Source organism: Physcomitrium patens, chromosome 9 (genome assembly GCF_059467195.1).
Source record: "Physcomitrium patens ecotype Gransden chromosome 9, ASM5946719v1, whole genome shotgun sequence".
In the NCBI taxonomy this organism is placed as follows: domain Eukaryota; kingdom Viridiplantae; phylum Streptophyta; class Bryopsida; order Funariales; family Funariaceae; genus Physcomitrium; species Physcomitrium patens.
In genome coordinates, this window is record NC_143418.1 from 13,710,957 (window position 1) to 13,730,994 (window position 20,038).

Genomic DNA, 20,038 nt, shown 5'->3' on the forward strand with positions numbered 1-20,038 from the left:
TACCAGATAAGATATTATGATTGTCACAACCTTTAAGACAACGCAATCAAGATGAAGATCCTCAAGAACGACATGTTCTTCCTCAAATAGATGGCGAGATACAATGCGTTTGGTATCACGACCTTGAAAGGGATTCTCGATATTTGGTGATTTTACTAGAAGTAAAAACAACTCCTGACGGTGTTCCAAATGTTTTATTTGAAGGAAGTTATGAAAGCCTCAACAACGATCAATTAACTAGGTGGTCTTTCCGCCCTGATATGGAATACTATCGATAGTTGAGAGGCCCTACCAATCATCTTCAAAGAGAACAAAGATCAGAATATGTGGCAAATATAATTTACCATATCTTAAACTTCTTCAATATGTGATCACTGCTCCTCATGGAACTTGTCCCTAGAAGGGAAAATAATGTCATGTACATATATTTATTGTAAATATTACTTAGGTGATATGAATAGGTTGAAATAGATAAAAAGAGATTAATTTTATAATATCTTCTACAAAAGCTTCTTAGAAGCTTCATAGACACTGCTTTGACTTTACATGTGTTTATACTTGATTGGTAGGTTAAAAACTTAGTCAACAAGTTAACCACATGCCACACATATTGGTAGCTTGCAAAAAAAGCTAATTATGTGGTGTCCACATAAAAAACTTGCCTTGCAAGTTAAGATACGTGTTGTATAAAGTCAACACGTTTTTGAAGGTCTTATAGAACATCGCCTTTATAGCTCCTATGTAGATAGTATATATAGAGGCAAGAGTGAAGCCTTCTTCATTCTTGTCAACTCCTTTCTTGCTTATAGTCTAGTTTCAAGGGTAACTAGTTTTCTTATCTTTTGGCAATAGCCATTCCAGTTTCTTTCTTAATATACATATTTAGTTATTTCTATTTTGTCATCTTTCTTTCAAAAAATCCTTACTTATTTATTTATTTTTATCAAGTTCTTATCCTTGACAAGAACCATGAATAAGTTTATCTTTAAAGTTTTCAATACATGGTACTCTTGTGCTAAATTAATAATCTTCAAAATTGTATTAGAAAACAAAAATTTAAAAATAAATACCTATTATTATAGGTGTTTAAAGGCATGTACATTCTAATTATTTTATATCAGGTTTGTATAAATATATGTCTCTTACAAAGATTAGAAATAACTTTTCTAACAAAAAAATATATACAAATAGACTATCAAAGATATAAAATTATCAGAAATAAGTTTTGTTTTACAATTATTTTTCTAAAAAATGTAAAAAAATATTTTTTAAAATCATCTATCTTATATACATTTATAAGAAAAAAAAATAATACCAATTTTCTCATTTATGTTTTAAATCTAATGATTTAAAATACTAGAGAGGGCATGGTTTTAAAATAAAATATTATCTAAGTTAATTAGTTTGGCATAAGAAATTTGTAAATCTTATTACATATAAATGTCTATCAATCAAAGTTAAAACCTTAATAGAATTGAAGGCATTAAATTATAACAAATATAATTAGAAATTTAAAATCAAAATTTATCATTAATTAAGAAAAATAATTAAATTTAATAAAAAAAAAATTAATATCATATGTCAAATTTTAAATATCTATATTTTATTATTTCTTTTATTTCTCTTAATTATTGAAATTTGAATTTTTTGAATCTTATTTCTTTAAATACAATTGTTTTTAAAACAACTATGTAATTCAAACTTTCTAATGTTGAACTATTTTATAATTTTATTATTGCTTATATATATATATATATATATATATATAAGAACATATTTTTGTGCATCAAATTTAAGTGATTATGCAATTATGTTACAAAAGTATAGAAATGATTTGACGATAGTTGGAAAATATTTGCATAATTTTATGTCTCTCTCCACTTTCACCTAGTTTCTTGAGAAAAATACAAATAAATAGCATAAGATATTATACATCAGTTATCTATTCAACAATGATATGTTTATATGTTGGCAATGATACAATAATAGCAATTTAGATTTTAAAAACAAAAAATGTAATGTTAAATAAATATGTCTTAATTTATTTATTTTTATAAAAATAAAATAAAATATAAATATGTGAAATTACAATAAAACCATAATTTTATAGCTTATTTATTTTTATAAAATTTGTGGATGCTAGCAATACTAAGATTAAGTATTGAAATCTGTAAATTTGAATTCAATTTACAGATTTATATTTATTTTCCAAATGATATTGTCTTGGATTTTTTCTTAAGAAATACAAAAAAAAAAAAATATAAAATATTTTTTTCTGAGATTATATTTTTTTACTATCAAATTAATAATAATCATTGATATAATAAATTATTTTATTTATTTATTGCCTTCATGAAAATTTTAATAAGTTTTAAAAATCCAGAGTTATTTTTTAAGAATTATAGTGAACAAAAATATAATAAATCATGTTTATATATTTATATTTATATTTATATATACTAGATAAGTATGCAGTTTTATAAATTTCACATAAATCCTTTATGATCCTTTGTAAACAGATTTAAAAGGATCTTAGTCCAAATTTCTTTAGATGAGATTCTATTAGATAGTAGAAACTCTTCAAGAAGTTTAATATATAGGAGAAAAACTTTTCAAAGACCATGGATGCTACATGAAGATTTTAAAGAACTTTTACAAGTTGTTATTGTTGTACGTCCATGTTATTTTACATAGTACTAATCAAAGAGGTAGAAAACCACTATTTTTTATACAATAAAAAGAGAATATAACCAAGACAATATTTTCTAAAGTACAAGCATTGCAATTGTACATTTACGAACTCCAAGACATTTGTAAAAGTAATGATGTTCGTAATGATTTAGGATCATAAAATATGTGCACTATGGGTGAGTAAGTATAATCATTTGACATAAGAATATGAGTTTAATAACTTCATTGAAAAATCTGAGCATATCTAAACAGGAAGATGATTTTTTAGGTTTTAAGAAATAAATCAATAATCATGTTGTAATAAATATATATATATATATATATATATAAAATCTAAAAAACTAAAATATTTGAAAAGAAAAATCAAAATCAAAACTTTAAAGAGCTAAATTTATGATAATGAGTAGATTTTAAACTTAAAATATAATATTTATTTTACTGCCAAAAATGTCTTTGTTCTAATTAGTTATAGAATTAAATTTTATCAAATATAATTTAAATATGAATCATTTATATAATAATTTAAATAAATAAATAGATATACATATATATATATATATATATATATATACCCACACACACCTATAGAAAAATATTATACAAATATATATATATATATATATAGGAAAAATATATATATATATATATAGAGAAAATATATATATATATAGGAAAATGTTATACAAACAAATAGATATATATATATATATATATATATATATCCACACACACATATAGGAAAATGTTATATAAATCAAAGTTTTCACTAAATCAACCTATCCATGATAAAGAATATGGTAATCAAGACAAATGTGGTTGTTTTTTTATAGGTTTTGGATCTAATAGTGAAGAATTTAGAAATCATTTTATTTTTTATTTTTCATGATAGTTAAGATGGGTGGATTGATTTAGTAAAAGTTTGAAAAAAAGAAAACCATGGTGTAATTAATTATATTAGACACTAGCCAACAATTTTATTTATTTATTTAAAAACCCAAAAAAATAAAATTTAAAAAATATGTTGCTCATTTGAAGCACTTTTTAACAACCATACATCAACACCAAAACTATCCAACACTTTGTAATGAAACACCAACTTAAAATAATAGAGAAAATTTACTTGCAAAATTTTGACATAAGACACTCTACACAATGCCAATTTTAAAATAAAGAAAGGTGCAATTCACGTATATATATATATATATATATATACTCCTCACACATACATGGAACTCAAATCACTATGAGAGGAAAAGAGTCAAATAGGATCTTTAGAGTCATGAGGGTGAAACAAACTGATGTGCAAGGTGGGGTGCTTTCTGTGGCACCATATGACTTCACACCTCTACAATAAAAAAAAAAATTTAAAAAGAAGAAAAGAAAAAAAAAAAAAAAAAAAAAAAAATCGTTTCATTGTCAGATAAAAAGTCATTATAAAAGGGAGGGGGGGGGGTAAGGAGCCCCAATTCTACGTGGAATTCCTCCAACTCCAAATAGGCTTTTCCTTTACCTTTTGAAAAAAATTTACTTTTTACTTTTTACTTTTACTTTTTGAAGATTCACCGCACCTTTTGCGTGGTCATTTAATTATGAGCATCGGCAAGAGGAGAGGGAGAGGCACAGTCCCTCTTCCAAGGATGGATCCATCACTCCCATCTCTTGCTTCCATTAAAGCAGCGCTACTCCCCCTCCCCTTCCTTTGAAGCCGCAACAGAATGAGGCTCCAAAAGTGGGGCAGCAGCAGCAAAAAAAAAGCAACGAACCAACCCCCATGTCGTCCATGGAATGCTAATACATATAATCCAAAACTGTAAGGAATCAATCCCAAACTGGAATAAAATAAACAACTGGACAAAAGGGCAAAAAGCAACGCATACAGCCAGTGTTGGTTAATGAGCCGATTGGCACTGCAAAAATGACACACTCCCTGCAAAAATGCCCTCTCTCTGTGGAGTGGAGTGGAGTGGAGTGAGTGAGTGTGTGAGTGGGTGGATGGGTGGTGAGAATTTTCCCACTGGCTTGGGTGTGGCTTTTCTGAGCAATGCTTCCATTTGTCAGTGGCCCTGAATCAAGCTTAGCTTTACTTTGCATACAGCCAGAGTTGACGAGCCTGGGGAAGATCTAGTAGGGGGGGGGGGGAGGTTAAACCAGCAGGAATGTGCTGGAATGAGGACCGAGGAAAGAGTTGTAGCAGCAGCATCAGCGTCAGCAAAAGGAGCAAAAGTAGCAAAAGAAGAAGCAGAAGAAGAAGCAGAAGAAGAAACAAAAGGACAGCGCAAGAAGAAGAAGAAGGAAGAAGGAAGAAATATCCGGGTGGATTGTTGCAACTGAGTTGGCCATGGTGGAGTGGGAGAGATGGGGCACTCGCACTCGGAGAGTCACTAACTGGTCACTGGGGTGGTGGAGAAACCGAGGACGGAGCGGGGCGAGAGAGATGGGAGGAGGTCGTGTTCTGGAACAGTAAGTGTGACCCTTCATCTTACGCCACTATTCCTTACTTACTTAAAACGCAGCGAGAGGAATCTCGTAGTTCGCAGCGCTGCGTTCCTCCTGCAAGTGCGAGTGCTTGTAGCTGTTGTGGGATTACGTGGTGGAGAAAATTCCTTGGATAGTCAGGAGATTGACTGTGGGTGTGGTGTGGTTCTTAGGGGGGTGGTGGGGGGGGATGATTCAGTAGCAGTGGTGGTGGTGGTGGATGAATTGATGAGTCGCAACAACGGGGGTGGGGGTGGGGGTGGGATCAATCTGGATGAAAATTCAGAGCTGGGCCACCACTAACTCATGGCTGCACTGTGCGAGAACAGGCCTACACAGGGAACCTTTTGAGTTCGGGGCCAATTGGAACTGGACACCGTCGAACGCATAGGACCAGGTGGCAAGATCTCACCGTTACGCGATTCTCAACTCAGGGGGTTGCCCCCCCCCCCCCCCCCCCCGTTGCTGCTGTGCATCGCAGTACCGCCTCGGATGTGCGCGAGCTATAGACAGACAGCGAGACAGACAGAGAGACAGGGCCGAGTTGGTGGGGCGGGAGGGAGGGAGGCAGGGCAGGGGAAGGGAAGAAAGGAGAAGAGGGAGGGGGGAGGGGGAGAAAACGGGGATCAGAGGTGGGCAGTCCTGTTAATTGGCAGCGACAGACAGAACAGGAGAGAGGGGGGTGGCCGAGTGATGCAAAAACAGCATCAAACGCCAGTCGATCCTTCATTTTCACACCTTCTGTGCCAACGCCAGGGGATATGCACCAACTCTAATGGAAGACGAGCAGCAACCTTGTAACGGAGCCTGCTGCTCTTGCTGCCCGCATACTACCGGCATCTCCTCTTCTTCCAGTCGCTACTCAACCCCTTATCCTTAGCTGTGTTTCCTTCTTCACCGAGAGAGAGAGAGAGAGAGAGAGAGGGCCAGTGCGCTTTGTCATTTGAGGTGAGGGGTTGGGTGTGAAGAGAAATTTGTTTTGTGAGTTAGGGGAGTGGTGGATGCGGTTGGCTACCATGGACGTAGTGGGCGGCGTCATAGTGGCCGCGCAGAGCAGTAAGACAGGAAGCTCCGGGGAGTCGCGAGGGAGGCTGAGCGGGATTAAGCGTAGTTGTGGATGTAGGGGAGGAAGAGACCACTGCGGGAAGGATACGGCGTCGTCTTTGACAGAGCAGGCGGCACCCGTGTGGCGAAGCTTGAGGTCGGCGGGTGAGTCGCCATTTGAGGGATGGAAATCGACCACCACCACCACCGCCACTACCACGGCCAAGAGTAACCTCCAGCGGTGGGGGATGGTGGTGGAATCCAAAGGAGGAGGGGTGGAGAGAGTAGCTGATGACGAGTGTAACAATGACCTGTGCAACGCCTTGAGCTGCGCTGCGTCCGAAGGGGGAAGCTTTGGTGGTTCTGAGCACGGATTGAGGAATGGGGTAATTCTGGGAGGGCTTAGGGAAAGTACCGAGGTCAAGATCGAGTCATTGTCGACGGGAATCATGAATTTTGAGCCGGAGTCCGTAAATTCCGCGCCTTCGGTGTCCGATGGAGGACTCTTCTTCTGGGCCTCGGCGCCCTGCACGTATGGATCTTGTTTGCTGAAGTCGCCGGATCCCTATCTCATTAGTACCACTGTAGCTACTGATCCGTTCTCCGGAGTCTGCCATGGCAGCTCCCCCGAAGCCGAGAGGGACAGACAGATAGCTTTTACGTTTGACGATAGCAGTCTGTCGTTGGGTCCCCGCATCATGACTACTGAGCGTAGCGAAGGCGAGCCCCCGCCTAAGCGTGCCACGCGCAGTAGCCTGCAAATTGGGTCTCTTAATTTGCGGGAGCAAGATGTCGAGGCGAGCTCGGCTAGCAGGTTGGTGAGGTCAACTTCTGCCTTTGGCGATGGGTTCTCCCAGGAGAGCTCAGGAGCATTGATGGCGCCCCTGTTTCGGTCCAACAGCTCTATGTTTCCAAAGCCGGTACAAACACACCACAATCTTCGTTCGACGTGTTAATTTCTCCAGTTATCTTGGCACAATCAGGTCCCAAGAAACGTTTCCTCTTATCGTAGAATAGGCGTTCGTTGGGTACATTCTCTTCTCTTCTTTCCTTCCTCGGAGATGCTGTCATTCTGTGGTGTGACACTCAAACGGCCTGTCAACGATATCACCCTGCCACGTCGAGTTTTTTGAATTTTTTCTTTTCTTTTTCAGAATAGCAGCGTTCTTAGCCTTTCGATAATTCCTGAACGCTCGGCATTCGCTTTCGTCGCATTCCTTCGCACTCGTTTGTGGGTGTGTCCATTTGTGCCGCGTGTTCACATCATGTGATTATTTGTTTGTGAAGGCGCGGTCATGGGCAGATCCACTCAGATTTCTATTGAAGAAGGAGCTCACAGTTACGGACGTCGGCGAGCTGGGCCGCATCATACTCCCTAAGGTGAGGCGAAATTTCAAGCCTCGTGGTGGTTGTCAAATTTGAAGTGTATCTATTTCAGAACATGTCTCTGACGACAGTTAAGCGTTCTTGGCAGCGAGATGCCGAATGCCAACTCCCACACCTGGACAGCAAAGAGGGAAAGTTGCTGACCATGGAGGACTACAACTCTAACAAACATTGGACACTACGATACAAGTGAGTGACTGATTTCAATACGACCTGGATAACACGTTCAGGTTTCTCAAGCAATTCAACGCTGGGTTTGCAATGTTTATAAAAATTGACGTAGTTTGTTCTTATTTATTTTGTTTTTATTTTTGTTGTAGATGGTGGCCCAACAATAAAAGCCGGATGTACGTATTGGAAAGTACCGGTGCGTTTCTCTTAAGCTTATCCATCTATCAATGGCGTGTTGAAATGCCGCAGTTCATGAATCATATTTGACTTCTTGTCCATTAAGTTTGAAGCTAGTGACTGCCTATTGGTGTTTACAGGGGAATTTGTCAAATATTACGATCTCAAGGAGAAAGATGAACTCATCGTGTATAAGGATGGTCACGGGAAGCTGGTAAGTATCGTAGGGATAACCTTCGTTAGGATAAATTAACTGCTCTCTCAGCAATAATTTAATTGCCTATAATTTCTTCCAAAGAATCTTCAGGTTACTATTTGTTAGTATACTCTTCTTCTTCTTCTTCTCTTGCTCTTATTTATTCATTTATTTATTTATTTATTATTTTTAACGGGATTTTCTCTCTTCCAGGTGATTCGAGGTCAGAAGTGGTCATCCTCAGCCATATTGAGGACCGATTCCTTCTTGGGACCGTCTGGCTTCAAAAGCAAGAGCACAGGAAAACGCTCTCCGAAAGGTGGCAATGTCCGGTCAAATATCTGCAAAGGCAGTCCAACAGCTTCCAGCTCCAATTCATCTGCCCAGGTAAGACCTCACAATCGCCAGGTGAAATTCTTTTCTAGTCGCAATCACTTATATCGATTACATCACTGAAAATCAATCATGTTTCGTGAATGGAAAAAGCAGCCATCAAACAACTACCAAGCTCTGGACTCTCCTCATGAGCATGAATCCGCCGACGTGCTGGACTTCAAGTTAGGCCCAGCCACCTCTCTCGTCACCAACCACATCATGGCCACACAGCAAGCCTCACAGCGAACCACAACCCGCACACCCAGTCCACCTTACAACGATGGAGGACTCACGAAGCTGCACCACCTCGACGTGCCAACATCATCTCCGGTTGCAAACATGCACCCCAAGATCTCCCTCAATACGCTGGACTGCGGGATGTTGCCAGGGTCTGTCCACCCGACCTCTGCATCCTCCTCACTTCATTACCACGTTGAGCCGAGCGAGATCGCTCCCATCGGCAACTATGGCGCCGTTGCGGTGCACTCGGATGGTGCCATCGACTGGGAGAAGCTCCCTGATCCTCCAGGAAACCTGATCGAGTTTCCTGATCCGCCCGCCATCGAGTTCCCCATCGACGAGTTCGAGTGCAGTTGGGCGGAATTTAGTTAGCTTCTCACCCTCTCAAGTTCAGCAAGCAAGCTAATTGTTAATATTGACAGATTTTTGGGGTGCATTGTATTGACTTCCCGGAAAGTTAGTAGTGGTGGTTGAGGGGGGGGGGGGGGGGGGGGGCTCTGGGTTCGTTCGTAGACAAGCTAATAGCTTGATATGAGAAACAAAACACAGTAGGCCAGGCCGGATGAGTCTTTCTCTTGCTAAAGATTCCACACAAAGGTTGCCATGGTTTGTAAGCGTGACTAGATGATGCGGGATGAACGAGATGTGCTTCATTTAACTTATAGCAAAGAGAAACACGACACTCGAATACCTTTCTACGCTGCTGTCAGCTTCTTCTTTTTTTTTTCTTTTTTTTGTTTTTGTTTTTGTTTTTGTTTTAGGGAATGACAATCTTTTTCTGTTCTTTTGCGATTATCTCAGGTGGTTTGGCTAGAACCCATTTTTTATGAGCCTGCTCTCACTCTCATTGCCAGCATTTGATTTCTGATTTTTCAGAAGCTTTTTTCCTGTTCTTTTTGTTCAGCTTTGTTTCTTTAAGCTGGAGACCAGTTGGTGCAACTGTAAGGAAATGTTTTCTTCGCATGAATCAAAATTGACGTCATCTCGGTTATCTTCATTAATAATAGCCCCTGAGCACCACTCTCCGCAAGAGCATTCATTATTTTAAATCCAGCAAACCTTAACGTATCAAGTTTCACTGTATCCCTCCCTCATCAAGCTTCACGAAGTCCTCAATGAAAACAAAAAAGCAAACAGATAACTAATCACTCTTTAACCAATCAAGCTACTGTCCTATGCGAATTACAATCCTCGTGATTTTAATCCTACTATGAGGTGAGGTGAGGGTGAGATCATTCATCATCAGACTGGTACGTTCAATTCACTCACGACCCAGTTCGTGTTTTCACATCGTTCGTTCTGTTCTCAACGCGAGGGCAGCATCTCGTGAAATGCTTATTTTCTGGCCGACACTTGTCGAAGATGGGTCGAGTTATCAATGCGCTTTAGTTGAATAAAAGCGAACATATGTTGATATGTCCATCTTAGGTAAAAGCGAAGATTTTTCAAGGGGATTTCTGCGCTCAGACACCTGGAAGTGTGGAACCCATCTTCGGGTCCAATGTCCGACATGGCATGCCATGCTTGATGCTCTAGGGCCTTACTAGATGTCTTGTCGGTCATGAGATTTGTAGATGGAGGTTGGGGAGGAACAATGGAGCCCTTCATCCTCCAAAAGCGAGTCTGCAAATCTATGTGTTACAGCGAACACAACTCCAGTTAAAATAACGCCTTGGTTCAGTTGGACGAGTAAAAAAAATCGTAAAAGATTTCTCACCATGACGAGGTTTATCTACATGGAAATTGTAATGGCAAATATTGTCAAGTTTTTCGGTTGTTCCTTTAGCAAGCGAGACTTTTCAAACTGGAGAAAAATTTAATTGAAAATATTTTCTTTTCAGTAAACGTCTGCGTTTGGAAAAAAAATTCTACATGAATAGTTGATGAAGCCATACGCATCTTATTGAAGAGTTTCTACATAGGCTATCGCAAGAGAATTTATTACCTAATTGTTACTGTTCTGAATTGGATTCCGTGAATGAAAATCTGACGTGGAAATACAATTTAGGAGCATCAATTTCTGAAGGTGTATATTCATAGAAGTCACGACAATGTTGCCCAAGTTATCCACGTATACACTATCTTCTGGACGAAATGCATCAAAATGTGAAAAAAAAAGTTCATAATATAAAATTGACGAAGAGACCGAGCGAAAGGTCTGGGAAAGAGTGTGGGGGTGGGCCAGCTGGAATTTGGACTGTGTTCTGTCAGAATGTGTTAGTTGGCATGCATCATCCCCATTCTGCGAAGCTCTGTACCTCCACTCCGGGTCTGCCACTTCTTTGCCCTAACCCATGATTGACTCCATCGTGCACTCCGAATTTACTTAAAACAATCTAGTGTGGAGTAAGTTCAACACTTCGACATATCCGCAGAGATGCTCTCCGTTCAGAAGAATTTCGTGCAAACCATTATGATGCTATTATAATTCGAGTTTGAAAGTTCATTACAATTAACGTTGAACACAAATGGGGAAACGATTCATTTCAAGTTTAGTAGCTAATTTTACAGGATTAGAGGAAAGCAGATTGGTGGTAGTGCAAAGGTATGGGAATTATTTCATCCGATTCCATGTCAACACGATATGGGTGCTGCTGCTAAGCTTCTGGAAATTACGGTTAAAATATCGAACACGGGCATTAGTGTTGTTGTTTCTATAGTTAGAAATTACCACGATTCACTGCAACAGACGGCGTAGAGAATAAAAAGGTCACAAATATGCCATTGAGAGGCATCTAACGATGACAAACTGCAACACTAAAAATTAATAACAGTCACAATAGTTAAATGCATTCTACGGGTCATTTTAGGATTCCCTGAAGAAATTAAGATTTGTAATAAAGTTCTGCCGCGCTGTGTCCTTTTTCCTTAGAACCCAAGTTGGGAAGATTTCAACAAACCGACGTAGTTTCCGGTTTCAAGCGCTCTGAGTTATGACAAATATGCTCGAATATTTTGGTAGAGGTTAAAGATCGGTAACAAGAATATTTTTTTATCATTTCAACGATTAATGGAAAGGGTAGAGTGCTACTAGATACTCATGATGTAAGTCTGCGGCCGTTACAACTCGCACTGAGGCTCCACATGTTTGGGAAAACTGTGTACATTTAACACTAGAATGCACATCAGATATGGTCTGACTGATGTCAGTCACTGAAGTTTAATTCTCTGTGAGGACAGTGTTGCAGTACATTATTCTTCATGGGGGCCACTTAGACCAGACCGAAATAATCTACAAATGAATTATCAACGACAACGCCAATAGCTCTACAGTATCATCTAGTTTTGTGAATTTCTTCATTAGACACGAAATCTGAATGGATGAAGATGACAAGGAAAATGATAAGGCGGAGGAGACCCCGATTTTGAAGTAAAGATATCTTACGAGAAATGGGCTGCAGGAGGTACCCACTGAACATGATTGGCCATTTGAAAATCTCGATTCCAACAACTTTCGATGTGACGGCCTAACCGGGGCCGTTTTATTTAATTCATTTATGGTTCAGTTTTCGTCCCTCAGGCCGAGTACTTTTCTTAATTCGGTGTGGAGATCCAATGTGGCGGAGCTTCGGCGAGTTTCCAGCCAATGCACTAGAAGAATAAGATCCTCATGCGATCCTTTTTTTAATTTCTTTCCAGAGACGTTATGCAAGGGCAGCCTCCTAGCTGTCCTTCTCCATGAAGATCCTCTTCCGTGCAATCGATACTCCAGAACCCAATCAAAGTAGTATATTCGACTAGTTCTCGTAGCTCGTATCTGGTATGAGTTCCAAGACAGCGTGACGAGGAGAATTAAGTGATAATTTTGTGTTAGAGAGGTTCAACTCATGGAGCAACCAATTAATAGACGCAGCCTTTACCATGCATTACGGATGTGGTCCCGAAAAAAAGGGAAAGGATTGCATATCAGCGACAAACAGACGTGGCTTGATAGGGACTGAATTTGAATACGTGTAATGCTCTTTTCAAAAGAACTGTCAAAACACACCACGGTGTAGTTGTGGGTACGCGCAGTCTCAGCTTGTATAATTTGTTCTCGGGAGCTTGCATCGGAAGGTGACGCCTCCTGACTGGCAATAAATTTGTGAACTGGATGGAATTGCCACCAAATTTGCAACTCTGAGTCGAGTGCCACACAAACTGGGTATGCCACGTTGTGAATCGAAGGTTTTGAGAATCGATGGCATCGGAGCCGGCAGAAGCCGCAATAGCCTTACGAAATCGAGTGTATGAACACCACGGGCCAGATCGGGTTCTAGATCCGGCTTCCTATCACCAGAAAGAGCTGAATTGTGCTTGTAGAATAGAAATTTCGGTCGATTTGGTGTCCTCAGCGAAGCTTCTGTTGGGTTTTCTACGCACCATCGATAGCATCGAGAATTTGCATCGTGGTCCTGCACTGGCCCATGCCATTCGAAGGTCGCCCATCTTTAATGATTCAAACTTTCCGTAACCTCTCGATTGAAGTCTTATACATCCTTCTTTTTATTTCTCTAATCACTGACGTCGATTGGCTTCGTTTCCCAGGTATGCCATGTGCTGGATGCCATTGGCAGCCGAGGCAGCGTCAGCTCATGCTGCATCCTCAGATTCACAGACGCCAAATCTTGCTCTCCTACCTCCACTCGACGTGCAGTGGGTGTGGCATTGTCACTGTCTCAGCCCGGTAAAATATCAGTCTGAACACGAGAAACTTCCGTGCATCAGTAACCACAAATATCATGGGCATACCTGGACGCTTGAATTCAGTATTGCTTTCTTCGTGGAGGAGAATCATCAAGTCGCTTGATGAGTCTGAGATGCTGACTCGGAACTAATCCAATCCATTGTGCTCGTGGTTGTTGCAGTTGAGCTACAGAGAATACTGTATGTCGAAATTTGGGCTCGTTGTAGAGTATACCGTTCTGCTAGACGCTCCCAGTGAAGAATCTGCACGCAAAAGATGCAAAGATCTATGGTGTGAGCGATACCCAGCAGAACCTTTCAACGACAACATTGCACGATTGTTCTTAACAACTCTCTCAGAACGGTCAGAGGAAGATGAGCTTCCCAAGTCCGGTTTATATGATGAGCTTGAAGCGATTATAGCGAGACAAAGCACTTTCTATTACCAGGTGAGCGGCATGCCCAGATTCTCTCTCTCTCTCGTCCCTTTTTCTTTTATTCAGAAATTGACGAATTCTCTCTGTCAGAGAGACAGAATCACTCGGAACTAAGCTGGAATTGGGTAATGATATTTACGTGGCAGTGGTTTAATTTTTTCTTTTCGTAACTGAAGAAGATTTTATTGCAAGGAAATCCCACTATTTAATAAAATTCACATTCAGAATTACATCATTGGCTAATGATCAATTTAGTTTTAACGCCTAGTGGTGAGATAAAAAGGTTGGAAGTACGGAAGTATGCTATTATCTTGGTCGACCTCAGAAACTTAGAAAACGTGACTTTGTTGCTGAACAGGTCTCCCAACCTTACATGTGGGAGGAGAGATTTTTACTTGCAGCACTTGAACGGTATAGATGCTTTCTGCACGTTGTGAAGAAGTCACGGGGAGATATTGTATGCGTACCAACGTACGATATTGATCTGATGTGGCATGCCCATCAGGTAACTCTTTTCACATTGTTAATCGATATTCGAATTATGTAGACATATGTCAGTTGAATGAACAAGAGGTTCAAAAGCATAAATCACTCACTAATATTTGTATTATCTTGTGACGTTGCAGCTTTCGCCTGTAGCATACGCTAGAGACACCGAAGCACTAATGGGATGCGTGATACATCACGATGACAGCATGGAGAGAGGTCCTCACACGGAACTTGAAGAGGGCTTTGACAGCACAAGTAGGTTATGGGAAGACACATTTGGACAGCCTTACGAAAGAGCTGGCACTATGTACAGGGGAGCCAAACCTGTGAATCTTCCTGCACCCCCGCATGATGGCCATGACGGCCAAGAGATTCTGGAAAGAGTGCCAGCTGCTTTATCTTCCAACTTCCGCCCTCCAGACGTGAATACCAGGTTTCGTCTCCTTGTTCCCCGAAGAATTGTGCATGTGTGTATATTCATGAAAAGAGAGAAGAATCTTCAAAGAAACGTCAAAGTGGACATAGAATCTCTCTTTGTTCGACTTCGAGCGAAGGAAGCCCACAAACTTCTGAAAATAGACACCCCTATAGTATTACACACAGCATCAGAACTACACTGGGAGATGCTATGTCTTCTGCAATGTGAAGTGGCAACAGTGGGAGTGGTCCTCGAGCTGCGCTGTCATGTGAAAGGGTGTCTCCGGACCTTGAAGCAGTCAAAACTGATTGGGTCGACCCTGCTCACATGGGGGAACCTCCAAAACTGTCCCATGCTGTCAACTGAAACAGTGCTTGCCTTAAATGATAAGATGAGAGCTGCTGCAGTGAAGGAACGAAGTCAGGCCCCTGAACTCCGACTTTCTGCATCCATAACTCCTCCAGTACAAGCAAGTACCTCAAAAAATTGAACTATAGTTTTTTCATCGTGAAATTTATCTCTGTATTAGACGGGTACTCAAGTAGAGATATCCCGGTTTCACTGCAGGGACCTTACCTTTTGAAGACGGTGCCTGATCGGGTGACAGATGATGCGGGAGCCATGCTATCCAACCTCATCCTGCGTATGAACAAGTACCAACCTCAGCAAGGACGTTGGATCACACGAACTGTTCTCAACCATTTTGGTAGAGAATGCTTCGTTATTCGAATCAGGCAAGCCAGAAAACTGCAATCCATGTGCCACTGCTTACTACTTCTTTGTAAGATCTGCCTAATGAAGTTAGTTGAGCTGTGTGGAAGTCACAGAGTATGTTCAAAAGAAATATTTTTTCTTCTTTTCTGCGAGGTAGGCAAGCTAAGGGGATATGGAGGAAAAGTGGGGACAGACCAATTGGCGTTGACTGGCACGAGCGTGTCATCAATATTTCCGAGGGGGGCTGGACTTATGTTGCGGGGGCAACCGGTTTTACTTCGGGTATAGCACTCAATCACCACTCATCTTTAGAATGTTTTAATCTTGGCAGAGCCTCATCACATTATCAGAAATGAGATGGTATGTTTTGTCATATTCTCTTCTCAAATTTCCAAATTTAGTACATTGAAAAATGCACGACTGATGTAATTGGACATCGTCAAACTTCTTTGACAGGGAAAGTTGTGGGAAGTGCTGTACCATGTGCTGATGAGCTTGAGCATGATCAAATGAGTTGGCAACTCACCACCACGCTTACCACGGGGCTCACTCTCGTAATCTCCAAGCCATTCTACGATAGCCATGACTGGGAGCAGAACCTTGAGTTTAGTCTCACGGGTTCTTCCACAAGCTTGGTAAAATATCACCTCAAGACGTCACAGCTGAAATTTTGTAAAAAAGATTCTGCATTGTGGAGTGTGAATCCATCTTTCACTGCGATCTGATTATCTCCTCGCTTGGAATGTTCTTATGAACTTAGGTGCGCCTGATCAATGGCCGAAAGCTGCAATACTTAGTGAATGATGCAACTCCTGAGCAAGAAGACGGGTTCGTCACGCTTGTTCGTTACAATGCTCAAGCACCACAAGGAAAAGCAACTGCATTATTCAACTGGAAAGTATCAGCAATGGAAGTCCATCCAGAAGAAGATGTAGTTCTAGTTCTCCTCCTATGCATTGCTACCATGAGGTCGGTTGCAGACCTTGGAGGCAAACATCTTGGTAACTTGTTTGCTCGCCATCGACATAAAGAGCACAAACCAGGACGCAAGGATTGGAACTCTGTGGTTTTAGAGCACGTCACCTCGCAGTCAAACTTGGCAATGTGGTACCTTAACACTCCTGCAACATTTTCAACCCGAGACGATGGCACAGACACACATTTTAACCACGCAGGTTAGTCTTGCTCTATACATCTTTTTGAACATCAATGTTGTGCCTGTTGAAGAAGTCGCACATATTATGTCATATTTTTGGTGTGAGCTATCCTGCTTTATTGGTTGTATGGTCTCACTTAAAGATAAGTTCGAGACTCTGAAGTTGATTGGTTGATGCAGGTTCGATGGGAGGCGCGTGTGGATCCAGCTGCCAAGCTGGTGATGGGATGGTGTCATTTAGGGGAAACCTGCGGTTGGATGACACAATTCGAGGCTGGAGGGAAGTCAGCCGAGGCTCTTCTTCTATCAATACCATCGGTGCCTGGGGTAGACGAACAGGAAGTGGAATTCCATTGGATTACGCAAGCAACCATAGAAAGGAACGATGAAGATGAAATATAATCGACTCTTCATCAACAGATGCGCATTCTAATGATACTCTTGTAATCTAAAGCGATAAAGAGTTCTCCAACGGTTTAAGCACAATAAATTCGTGTATTTTTATGATGTCCACACGTGGGCAACATCCACTAACGAGTACATATCATGTCTGACAGTGCGTTCTATAAGTTTGAGTCAGTCGAACCAGGCTACATGGATAGATATTTTATTGATTAGAAAGCAATTAGAAACATCATTGATATAGCACTGAGGTTTTCCAAGTCAGAAATGCTACTAGGCACGAGGTCAGAACACTTAAGAACAAAATTCTTCACGACAGAAAATGCGAGCTCACTTCCGAAATGAGAAGTGAATAAGATTCTTACAATCAAACGAAATTTGCATAATGTTCAGAGATTCTATTTGCCGTTCACTTGCTACATTGCAGTCACGTAAATTTCAAACAAGATTAGTACAAATTTCTGATATCACATCTATTAAAAGAAACCATAGCAAATATGGAATCCCTTCTTCCATACTGCATTAGCATTGTATAGGAGTTTATGCACTAATTTTAATTTTCGTCCGATCGCAATTAAATACTAGTCAATTAAAAAGCAGACTGGTTGTGCTGAATAACGCAAATCTGTAAGTTTTCGCTTGGGTGGAACAATCCCACTGAATGTGCCAGGTAGTTTTCAAGCTTACAAAGTTCAGACAAGATTGCCAAACTTCACACCTGTCTTGGCGAAAATTCGAGCTGCCTCAATCAACAGATCTTCCTGAGCAGCCAGATAATCGTCCGTTGCCTTCATGTCAAAGAAAGGGTAAGGTGAGATTAAGCAACCGAGTTACAAAAGTGCGTACTGAGTGCCCAAATGATGACATTGGCTATTATAAGCATTCAGGAAAATGTAATAAAAACTCGTGAAATTGAAATACTTTTACGTGACCACGCGAACGCTTTGTACTGGTGGGCTATACAAAAGCACTGACCCTGCATCTTCAACTTTCTGTCATGAGGAGCTTTACTGTTTTATCATCCAAAAGTTTTAAGTTGGTGAAACATCCACAATTTGAAATGAGAATACCATTGGGTTGAGATTACACGTAACAACAATATTCAAAGATGTAGGTCCCACTTGAGATACATGGCATTGCAGTTTTTCATTCTCCAAGTACACTTTCGGATGGGACATTATCAACTTGCTAATCTCGCTTGTGATGATGGGTATCATCTCATGGTCTTGGATGTTCACTTGTAAGTTGAATGATAAACCTCGATAACGTGCACGAGATTTATTTATTATGACCTGCAAAAAAAATAAAATCAAAAATAAATAACCACTCTTACTGAAGTTACATCTCCATCGCTACCATGACGATTCAAAGCCCAGTGCTCACTTCATGAATGTATAAAAGAGTTTAATCTATTTCATAATGCTTAGACTACTCAGCATTTCTTGAACTTACACTACGAGTTGATGTAGTACTCTAATGTAAAATCACACAGTCCACCTAATGTGTTGATACCATTGACAAACTCACAAATGGAAAAGCGATGCTATCCAGGAAGATTTACATGTTACAAACTTTACCGCTGGGGAAACAACCATCTGATTGGAAAAAAATGAATTTGGCACTACAATCGGAAGCTTGTCAGAGATGAGTAACTGCGCCGTGTGCAGATCCATATCAACCACTTGTCCTGTCACGGATCCGGCCTAACAGACAGAATACGATCTATACTTAAGAAAGTTTATATGCGCTTGAACAAAGTAAAACAAGATATGAGGAATTGAAAAGAAACATATAAGGGATGACTCGTTGGTCAGATAATGGTTGAGAACAAAGACGAGCTCATTAAGCAAGTTGTGAGAGAGGCTCACAGATATGATGTCACCAACTATGAAGGGTCTAGAGAACTGTAATGCCTCGCCACTGAGAATGGTTCCCAGTATATCTCTAGCTGCGAAAGCAGTAGCAACTCCTGCACTCACCACCAGAGCATTTCTTTTGCGCTTAGAATCACAAGAATTAAAATTTTAAGAGCGATGCTAACACGTGATAGCTAAAAATTCAAATTTATATTTGTTCCTCCTGATTCACTCCAAAACAGTTAGAATCGGCAGAAAGGTAATTATACGAATATGCTTACCATGCTCGGGGATGACCGAACACTTCTTAAAGAAGTGAATCCTGGTGACTTGGATCATTTGCAATTGTATTAAACACCAAAAGGTTTACGAACCAGTCAAGTATCTTCAATTCCTCCAACTGTTAGGATAGATTGCACAGCTACTCCGCAGGCTTCAGAAAACGCCATGCCTCCCAAAAGGAACCAAGCTATAGTTGATAACCTATCCATGGCCAGATAGCTGTCCTTCTCTTGGCCTGTGATTGTCCTTCCGGATAGCATACAAGCGAAAGCATTGCACGTATACCGATCAATACACAAATCAAATCACACTAATCACTGACGCACTGCTGCATAATTGATTCAAGTAGTGCGCTCCAATTGATCCAGGTGCCACAATGTCACACACAACCTTAATTGAATGCTGGAACCATCCATAACGTTAAAGTTTAAAATTCATTTTTAAATGTGCATTAACATGCCAGAAAGTCAACAGAATTTTACAGGTAACTAAATGTGACTGCGGAGGCAAGCAAGCGCGCAGGTCCCTCCAAAGCGCTGAACGCACTAAGCTCATATGGATGTTTCTCCTGAGGCAGCCGCCCAAGTAGACGCGCAGCAGGACTTGCCTTGACAGTGGAATGTAATTTCCGAAGGACAGCCGGAAGTAATAGCCATGCAACTAAGGACACGCCGACGGCAGTGCTGGCAGGTAACACCAATTCGGCAACACCACCACCTCATGGATCCATCTAGTTGGTCACAGAAGAAAACATCTAGGTTGCAGCTTGTCTGGACGCCTCCCATGCTCCTGTGTACATCTCATCACATGAGTCCACAGCTTTCCGTGCATACTCAGAAATTTTCACAATGGCACCCGAAGGCT

General features: G+C 40.5%; 4 protein-coding genes across 5 annotated transcripts; 3 read left to right on the forward strand and 1 right to left on the reverse strand.

Annotated features, from left to right (window-relative positions):
- The first annotated feature begins 4,571 nt into the window (after positions 1-4,571).
- LOC112287130 (uncharacterized) lies at positions 4,572-5,622 on the forward strand. Its single transcript, XM_024529851.3, has 2 exons — positions 4,572-5,151; positions 5,496-5,622. Exons 1-2 carry the CDS (start codon positions 4,848-4,850, stop codon positions 5,555-5,557), a joined length of 366 nt encoding a protein of 121 aa, XP_024385619.1. The 5' UTR covers positions 4,572-4,847; the 3' UTR covers positions 5,558-5,622.
- A 199-nt stretch (positions 5,623-5,821) lies between these two features.
- Positions 5,822-9,453, forward strand: LOC112287129 (uncharacterized). Of its 2 annotated transcripts, none has more exons than XM_024529848.3 (7): positions 5,822-7,130; positions 7,498-7,590; positions 7,673-7,785; positions 7,917-7,963; positions 8,085-8,158; positions 8,354-8,527; positions 8,630-9,453. In XM_024529848.3, the coding sequence occupies exons 1-7, from the start codon at positions 6,168-6,170 to the stop codon at positions 9,125-9,127; spliced, it is 1,962 nt and encodes a 653-aa protein (XP_024385616.1). In that variant the 5' UTR covers positions 5,822-6,167; the 3' UTR covers positions 9,128-9,453. The 2 variants fall into 2 exon arrangements, with proteins under 2 accessions (XP_024385616.1, XP_024385618.1); XM_024529850.3 differs by having other exon boundaries at positions 6,168-7,130; positions 7,685-7,785.
- A 3,347-nt stretch (positions 9,454-12,800) lies between these two features.
- LOC112286222 (glycine-rich domain-containing protein 1) lies at positions 12,801-17,433 on the forward strand. Its single transcript, XM_024527909.3, has 10 exons — positions 12,801-13,174; positions 13,283-13,421; positions 13,603-13,869; positions 14,216-14,362; positions 14,484-15,233; positions 15,332-15,498; positions 15,636-15,760; positions 15,935-16,113; positions 16,239-16,653; positions 16,815-17,433. The coding sequence occupies exons 1-10, from the start codon at positions 12,936-12,938 to the stop codon at positions 17,021-17,023; spliced, it is 2,637 nt and encodes an 878-aa protein (XP_024383677.1). The 5' UTR covers positions 12,801-12,935; the 3' UTR covers positions 17,024-17,433.
- Positions 17,360-19,797, reverse strand: LOC112286223 (mechanosensitive ion channel protein 1, mitochondrial). The gene is made up of 6 exons (XM_073536044.2): positions 19,657-19,797; positions 19,174-19,409; positions 18,905-19,005; positions 18,614-18,739; positions 18,107-18,328; positions 17,360-17,824 (listed from the first exon to the last, which is right to left on the reverse strand). Exons 2-6 carry the CDS (start codon positions 19,229-19,231, stop codon positions 17,729-17,731), a joined length of 603 nt encoding a protein of 200 aa, XP_073392145.1. The 5' UTR covers positions 19,232-19,409; positions 19,657-19,797; the 3' UTR covers positions 17,360-17,728.
- Between the last annotated feature and the right edge of the window lie 241 nt (positions 19,798-20,038).